Source organism: Hydra vulgaris, chromosome 10 (genome assembly GCF_038396675.1).
Source record: "Hydra vulgaris chromosome 10, alternate assembly HydraT2T_AEP".
Taxonomy (NCBI): domain Eukaryota; kingdom Metazoa; phylum Cnidaria; class Hydrozoa; order Anthoathecata; family Hydridae; genus Hydra; species Hydra vulgaris.
In genome coordinates, this window is record NC_088929.1 from 28,945,816 (window position 1) to 28,955,476 (window position 9,661).

Here is a 9,661-nt window from a genome sequence, read left to right on the forward strand (position 1 = left end):
TAAAACAATTAGATTTAAGAAATGGCAAAATTTAAAAAACATATTAAAAGTTTTTTTTTGCGTAGTTACATTTACATCTTTTGCTCTTTTATATGTGTTATTAGATTTAAAAATACAGATTCCGTTTTTTGAAGTTGATTGCTTACTTAAAGTTCGGAAATAAAGCGCGTTTGGGTTAAAAAGCACTCTTAAGACTATCTAAGAAACAATTAAAAATATAACTATATCTATAAACATTATATAATTGTTTACTTATATAAGATATAATTATATAAGTTTATAGGTAAGCAAAAATAACAAAATCTTAAAAACTTTTGTATTAAAAAAGAGGAAAAAATTGAATTAAAGATAAAAACTCGTTTAGTTTAAAAAAAAAAAAAAAAATGGTAAAAATTAAAAAAAATTTAATCGTTTTATTTTGTGTAGCAATTTCATCTTTTCGTATTTTATGGCTGTTAGTTGAGAGAAATGAAAAAAATTCTTTTAAAAGTGCAGATTCCGTATTTTGGAGTTTATTGCTAACGGATGTTGAAGTTATGGAATATAATGCATGCGGGTTAAAAAGCATTTATAAAAAGTATTATATAAAAAAAAACGAAAAAATAATTTGCAAAAATCATGTTCCTTCAAATGCTAGCTGTAGTTATGTGAATGAGACATACGCGTATGACGTTAATAACTCATGTGATGATAAACAATCAATAGAAATATGCAAGTTTGCAGAGAAAAAGCAGTTGCATTGTAAAAACGACGCTTGTGAGAATCAGCCAGTAATAATTCGTTACTTAAATCCTAATTCTGGCGAAGTAGTTTCAATTGAAGAAAAGTACGATACCCAACAAAATTTAACCAGTTTGGTTTTAAAATATGCTGAAAAATCCTCAAAAAATGGATTGCATTTTTTGTTTCTTAGTTGCGGAAACAATAAAACAAAAACTCAGTTACTTATACTTGAAAATAATATATTTGAAAACACTTTATTGAACACAAACCAAAAACAAAAAATAAATATCAATCTTGTTATGCTTGACTCAATTTCTCGTCCTCATTTTTACAGATCGTTACAAAAAACTATAAAAGCAATGAACAAAATAAACTTGGAAAGCGATTCAGAAGTTCTTGACTTTGAAATGTTTCAAGCTGTTCATGGCCATACTTTGGAAAACACTAGAGCACTCTTTACAGGATTCCCTTTTCCGATAAACTTTACTGGAGAAATGCAGCTGAGTACAGGTGTTGGTATAAAAGTATTTATGAGTCACTTTAAAAAAAACGGATTTCTAACGCTATATCAAGATGACATGTGCTGGGAATCATCATGGGGAATACAAATGGATTTGGGAAAACCGTATGATGATTGGAAAGACTTGGTTATAAAACTTAACCAATCAAGTATACAATACACAGGTAAAAGTTTATAATGTATTAGCGTCTCAAAAGGGGTAATGGCCTGGGATTAGTTGCCGGGGAATAAAACCACGGCTAATATAATTTAAGATCCACTGAGTCTAAAAGCAAATACTATTTTTGAAATTATTATAAAATTTTTAATTTCAGTAAAACGAACGAATTAAATTTGTAACATTGTGAACGAACGAATAAAACCATAACTTTAGTAGAACAAATATGTAAAATATAATCTATTTGTATCATAATTTATTTAAGTGCCTTAGAGATTTATTTCTCCTTCCTAATCAATGTTAGATTTATAGCCAGAAACGGCTTCGAATCGCGGACCTGCAGGTCTGAAACTTTTTAAAAGCTAAATTTACAGAGCATTTTTAAAAAAAATTATTTAAAATCAGGTCGTGAAATAAAACAACATTGAACTTAAAACTAATTGCTCAATACCAATTTTTTTAAGAAGATTTCAAGCGCGACTTTTGTAATGAAAATTTTTTAAAAAGTATTTGTGACGAGTTTTTATAATTTTCATCCAAAACCTATTAGAATCATTTTGTAAAACTAAAAACCCAGTAGGAACGGGACATAAAAAAGACGTCTTTTAAGGTCTTTTAAACGTATCGAACGTCTTGTGAACGTTTTGGACGTCTTTTGAACTTTTAAAAGACGAAGATGTCTTTTGTCCGGTTCTTATGGTCCGGTGCCCACTGAGAAGACTAATGAGTAAAACCTTTTCAAAAAACAAAGTGTTGGTACAACAGATAGGGTGAATTAAGGGTTGCACCATACATCACCAAATTCGCTGAAATTTGGCATAAATGTTTGAAGATTTAAGTTAGGAAAGACTTTAAATTTTTGAAATTCTGAAAAGCGAGAGAGGAAAAATGCCGTAAATGTGTCCGTTTACTATTACCCTTACAAGGTGATTGTTGTAATGTTGCGAAGCTTAAATTTAGTATCAAAGGAGTTTAAAACCAGATAAATCTGAAAATTATAGTCTTGCATCTTTCAAAACAAAAGTAAATAGTTAACTTTAATATCCACAAAACCCATTAACTAATGACTTGAGAAAAAATCTTACTGATAGAAAAAACTTTTGGTTTTTGATTATTATTGTAAAGATTACATCTAATTTACGAAATTTCGTTTTAGTTTATGTTCTGTTGAGGAGTTTGATTGATGTTTTGGTTTTTCAATTTTTCTATAGAAGTTGTGTAAAAAAAAAAGTTAGCAAATGTATTTTGATATTGCACTTAATATAACTATTTTAATTTAATTTATATATTTGTTAAACACCCACTCTATATTACAAGTAAGGTAAATAAAAAGTTTCAAAAAAAATCTCTAGGATCTAGGAATTTTATTTTCAAGAACATCCTTAAAGATTGTTCTTTGTTCTTTTGAGTTCCAGAACTCAACTGCACATTTTAAGATTTTAAGATCCGTTTCAGGAATTATATTTTTTAAACCAGTAATTTTTATTTTTTCTTTGTGTTGCATTAGTTTCTCTATATTTAATTTATGACTATTGCACAGAGCCTTGACGCTATCTACAAAAGGTCGTGGACCTGATTCGTTGTTCAACTGCGACTTAAGAATATCAAATGTCATTTTATTTTTCAACAGGCGAATAAATAAATTTATCTTATTTTGTTGCGTAATTATAGATATATCTTCAATACAAAATAGGGGATGTATATAATTTTTACTATGTTTTGAAACGTTTAGTAGTGACTTCAGTGCAATTCTTCCTACTATATCAAGCTTTTGCAATAACATTTCTTTATGGTCGCAAAGCTCAAGACCATACGTTAGTGTTGGAACAGCTAAAGTTTTATATAACTGGACAATAGAGTTTGGGTGAACAAAACGAATTCCAGCTTGAATTAAAGACTGTATTACTGCCCGGAAATGGGATATTCGGTTTAAACGATTAGATTTATTGATGTATTAGACTTCAATAGCACGATACGATTTGTTATGAGTGTAAAAGTTTAACCCATGTTTGAACTAAAAAGATTAGCATAAGATAATTCAGCTTACGCATATACATTTTATGATATCGAGATGGCTGAAGAAGAAATCATTGATTATAAAAAAACATTTAATGCAGAAAAAATCGAAATTTTTTTTTAGAATAAAAATGAGGTACTTCATTTTCATTTAGTTTGAAAACAAACTATAGAACATCAATCAATCACTTTGATTGTGTTACTAAAATTTAAATAAAGTTTACTTGTCAAATAAGAATTCAATTTTTCAAATGTTTTTAAACTACCTTATTAAATCATTACTCTTATTAAGTTGTCAGTGATGTTTACATGGTAAGCTGTACAAAATATAGTTCTGGAGTCAAGAATCATTTCAGTTGGCCAATTTTTACTGATGTTATAAAGTACAAAGACAGTGAAATCATTTATGAAATTTATAATATAAGAAAATTCTTCTGCCATTTCATTTAAAACAGCACGGAGTCTATGAGCTTGTAGAAATAAAAGTTTAAAAAAGTCTAAAATAAATTTCAAGCAACTGTACATTAAAATAAATGACATATAAGAATCAGGGGTGGTGAAAGCCTTCACGCCGTCTGGGACAGCAACCCTGAATAGCGCCCTTATTTTTCTAAATTTTCTTATATTATAAGTAAACGATTTTTTTTTTTTTTTTTAAACTTTTTTTTTTGGCCCCCCTTGGACATCTGCCGCCCATTGCAAATTAAAATGAAATGTGTTTAAACTTGTGAGTTTAAATGAAAAAAATCGTTAATAAACTTTTTTTTATTGCAGTAGAAATTTTATTACTGTATTTATAAATTTTTTCGCCAACACTAAAGTATAAGCACAAAACAAGATTTTTTGTGTTTACACTTCATGTAAAAGTTTTTTTTTAAATTGAATAAATAGGTGTGTTGAGATAAAACTCATAAACAAATCCTTAGAAATATAATTATAACAAAAATTTTGTATTTATCTAAGGCTAAGGAATTTAAGATAAAAATTGACAAAAATGTTCTGACATAGCGTCATTCTGACGTAGCATAACTAATTTATAAAGGAACAATTAGTGCCTGAAACACTAAATGAATTTTTTATAAATGTTCGTCCTTCATTAGAATCAAAAACCGAATCCTCTCAATGTTGATGCATACATAGTTTCTAATAACACTAATATTATGTCTAATGATAAACTTACCGAAGTAGAATTATTAGTCGCGGTTTCTTTAATTAAACCCAAAAAAAGTATAGAAGTTGACAATATAAGTAGTAGCATTATTATCGATTCCATAAAACTTACAACAATCCCGCTCTTGTATATATATAACTTATCTTTAAATGAGGGAGTTTTTCCGGAAAAGTTAAAAATTGATAGAGTTGTCCTAATTTTAAAATCGGGTAATCCTTATGAAGTTACTAAATATAGGCCGATCTCAATTCTTACATGTTTTTCAAAAATTCTAGAACAAATTATGTATAATAGACTCTATTCTTTCTTAAACAAAAATAACATTTTGTACTATAAACAATTTGGTTTTAAATCTGATCATTCTACTGATCACGCAATCTTACACGATGAAAAAAGTGTTCTTTAGGTGTTTTTATAGATCTAAGCAAAGCCTTAGATACAATTGATCATATGATTCTTTTATCCAAACTCAAAATCTACGATATAAGAAATTCAAACTTGGCTTGGTTTAAAAGTCACTTGTTTAACAGGAAGTAATATATTTCATACGAAGGTAGAAAAACGGATATATGATTATCACATGCGGTGTTCCCCAGGGGTCAATACTAGGACCCCCTTTTTCTAGTTTATATTAATGATTTGAATAAGTTTTTCTAATATCTTAAACTCAATTTTGTTTGCCGATGATACTAACTTGTTTTATTCCAATGTAGATATTAATATTTTATTTTTAACAGTAAACAAAGAATTTGATCAACTAAGTCAATGGTATAAATCCAATAAACTATCCCTAAACATTATTAAAATTAAATAAACGTTATTCCATCTGCTTCTAAAAAATAAATATTCCATTGAAATTACCCAATCTTTTTATTGATAATAATTTAATAAAAAGGAAAATACGTTAAAATTCTTGGGCGTAATTCTAGATGAAAATATTAATTGAAGAGAACATATAAATGTAATTGAGAATAAAATTTCAAAAAATATTGGTATACTGTATAAAGCTAAACAGTTTTTAAACTAATCTTGTAAGAAATACATGAACTTTTCATTTATACATGGTTACCTAAACTATGCAAATATGCAGCACCAACGTGACAAAAATAAATAAACTTCTCTGCAAACAAAAACATGCTATTAGGATTATTACAAATGAATGTCGACTCTCCCACACAAAAATGCTTTTTAGTAAACTCAATATGTTAAATGTTTTTAAAATAAATCTTTATCAAATTCTTATATTTATGTTTTAACTTGATAAAAAACGGCACCGTCTTTATTTTACTTATTATTTAAAAAAATAAATCATATATGCAGCACAAGATTGTCAAAAAATAACTTTAGTCAATCCAAAACCTATTATTCAGTCACTAAATACTCAATCAAAAATTGAGGACCTAAGTTATGGAATACACTTTTAAATAATGATCTTGAAACACTCTCTCTGCGCTTAACTAATTTAAAACAAAACTTAAGAAAATTCTTCTACTAAACGACAATGAATTAAATTTCTTTTAAGGCGTTAAACAAGAATACTCTTATGACTTGATTTATAGAATTATGAATATATTTATTAATTTTATATATATAAATAAAATAAAAATAAAATCAATTTTACACTATTTAACTTTATTATTTGTTTATTACTGAGGATGTAAAAAAGTTAATATATTTATATTCTTGAATTGGTATACAAAAAATACCCCTAATTGTTTGGCATGTATTTGTATGTGAGTGTGAGCATTCACTTTTTATCTTTTTGTTTTTGTTATCTATATGGTTTTTTTTTTTTTTTTAACTATTTGTTAGTTGTTTTTTTTCCTTAATTATTCTCAACCTAACAAAAGAAATTAAGGATAAAATAAAAAAATATTAAAATTTTTTTTCATTTTTTTCTTTTTTCACTTTTTTCATTTTTTCCTTATTTAAATTATATTTTTTAGAAAATTTTAATGGTACTTAAAAGATTTTGTATTATTTTACACGGTTTTTTTAAAGCTATGTTATGAATGGTATACAAAACGGGGCTTAGTGATAAGACAACTAGTCTTCTTTTTGCCCCTGTCATGTTGATTTTGTTTTTTATCTATTTATTACCTTTTTTTTTCTTCTTTTTTTTTTTTACAAACTTCAAAAAAAATTTTTAAAAGTTAACATTTGTTATCAATTTAATTGTTAAATATGGCAGTTACCATTAGCGAAATAAGAAATATGTTTATGTAATTTCGTTATTGTAGTTATTGTTAAACGGCGAAATATATATATATATATATATATATATATATATATATATATATATATATATATATATATATATATATATATAGTTATATATCCTGTTCTGTTAAAATATAATATTAAAATGCACTTTTAAATATATTAAAATAATATTTATATATATATTGTTAAAATATACGTATTTTAAATAAATGTAAAACATTTTATCACTTTTTCCCGTTCAAACAGCATTTTAATATTGAATAACATTTCATTGTGTCCAGTCCCGTATTGCATTTGTGTTACAGCTGAGTCGTAAACTGTTTCCCCTTGTAACTGCTTTTTCGTGTTTACGCTGTCTCGTATTATTAGATATTACAATGGCGATTTTTAAAATATTGGTTATAAATGGTAAATAAAGAAAGTATTATAAACTATTATATTAGACAGTTTATATCTAATATAGTCCATAACTTTGGTAGTTAATTTATAGTAACTTAGTAACAGTTTTTTTTTCATTTATTTATTTTTAGGTCTTCTTCTAAGCAGCTGCGAAATACTTTCTAGCCTGGGTTTATCAACTGTGTTTCAAACAAAAAAACACGAAAAAGTTTGTTATAACAGCAAACAGCAAAATTACTATTACTTAAAATATCTTGAGCATTTTTACAACAACTTACCAGAGAATCAAAATGCAGTTACTTTTACGGCGTTGAATGTTGCTCATGATTCATATGGTACGCGTGTGCAGGCAATAGACGAAGACTTGTCTGAATTTTTGAAAGCAATGTCAAAGCTCAAAAATACTCTAACTATAATATTTTCTGATCACGGTAACACGTACACAAAATTTGTTTCTAATTATATCGAGGGGCGATTTGAAATGTTTCACCCATCAATGTTTATTTTAATTCCAAAAAATGTTCAAAATTATATTGGTCTTGAAGAGTTGCAAAACTTGCGCATAAATCAAAATAGGTTATTTACACTGGTCGATGTACACAAAATGTTGTTTTATTTTGCAGAAAAGGATAGCAACAACAATGCTCATAGTTTATTTGAAAAAGGTCTTTTAGAAAGAATTTCTGAAAATAGAAATTGTGATGACCTTCCACTACGAATGCCTAACATATGTATATGTCAAAACACTTATTCCAATGGCAAAAATGACAGCAATGCATTGATGTTCCTAGAATTTGCTTTGGGAAAATTGAACAATATAATAACAAACTCATCGCAAAATTGTAAACGCCTTACTCCACTTTGGTTTGAAATTTTTAGTCAAATTAAAAACAGCGAATTCACTTTAACTAACTTTGATATTTATACTTCACCAGGTGCAGGATCAACAAATGATGCAGAAAAAATCAATATTGTTGTAAAATCCACTTTAAACGAACTTTCTGAAAACTTTGGTTTAGAATTAGTAGCATGGGATCGAATATCTGAATTTAATGGCTACCGCAAATGCAGCAATGCGGAGTTTAGTTTTCGGTTGTGCGTATGTGATTTAAAAAATTCTAGTTCAACAAACAGTTTTGAAACAAAGAATTTGTACAAAACTATACGAACATCAATGGCATACACCCTTTCTTCTTACATTGTGAGTGAAGATGTTAATGTTTTGGAGCAAGAAAGCTTATTTTTAGTTGTGCGAACATTTAAAGAATCAATTGAAAATGTTGGTCAATTTTTAGTTGCAGTAACATTTGAAGTAGAATCAGTTTCAACTGAATCATACTTTGTTAATATAAATTTCAAGTCAGTATTAAATTTAAAACCGGTATCAAATTCAAAGTGTCAGGGCATAGTGAGTAAAGCATCAGTAACCTATTTGTGTACCTATTCCGTAATATGGGCGCATTCAGAGGCGTGGTTTCATTATGATGCACATTACAATAATGTATAAGGAATATATTTATAAAATTTTGGAATGCGACTTAAGTTCAATTACTAAAGATAAATAAAATCAAAGTTCATGATTAAGTTTAATTGTCGGAAAGTGTTTAGTCATAATTTAAATATTGAAGTATTGGTTTTTGCAAACAATTTAGTAAATAATTTTTTGTAAATAATATAACTTAACACAGAAGACTATTGAAAGGGAAGAGCGCTAAACACTTGCAATATAAACCTATATTAGTAATATTATTCACGATTTTTATTTGTTAACTTCCAGCAAACATTGTTTTAATTGATTTGCAGTTGACCTATATAGACATTTTTTAGCGATTCATTGGAGTATTGCTCATGGGATACTTAGTGGACCATTAGTTTTCTACACAACTTAAACTGCTATAAATGTAAACAGCTCAATACTTGTTCTCGTGATTTAAAATAGTTTAAAACATTTTATAAAATATATATAAAACTTATAAATAAAATATAATAAATATATAAAAAACAATATGTACTAATATATATAACAGTTTGTACATTTAAAACAACATTTATCAAATAAAAACAGTTTTCAAATTTATTATTTCAGTTAGTAATAAACACTTTCTTTAATAAACAATCCTTTGTTTCGGAGGCAAATGCGCTACCAGTGCGCCACGGTTGCTCTGACCCTAACACTTCTGAATAAATGAAATCCGAAGCAATTTTTACAGAGTTGGAGTGTACCAAGTGGTCACCTACTAGTTATAAAAATATATTTTTAGGGGTTGCTACGGACCCCCATGTTGGGTCTCAAACGAAACGAAATAATATAAGAATTTCAAAAATATTCATAACTTTATAAAAAAGATTGAGAAAAAAAAATTATATTATAATTTTTTTTCTCTCAGAAACCAGAAAATAAAAAGAGTAACAACGCATACAAAAAAAAAAAATAAAAAATAAAGATATATAA

The 9,661-nt window shown here is 27.1% G+C and overlaps 1 protein-coding gene across 1 annotated transcript; it reads left to right on the top strand.

The window, feature by feature from the left end:
• Nucleotides 1–323: 323 nt before the first annotated feature.
• LOC124816295 (uncharacterized) lies at nucleotides 324–9,284 on the top strand. The gene is made up of 2 exons (XM_065807722.1): nucleotides 324–1,407; nucleotides 7,341–9,284. The coding sequence occupies exons 1-2, from the start codon at nucleotides 384–386 to the stop codon at nucleotides 8,714–8,716; spliced, it is 2,400 nt and encodes a 799-aa protein (XP_065663794.1). The 5' UTR covers nucleotides 324–383; the 3' UTR covers nucleotides 8,717–9,284.
• Nucleotides 9,285–9,661: the final 377 nt, after the last annotated feature.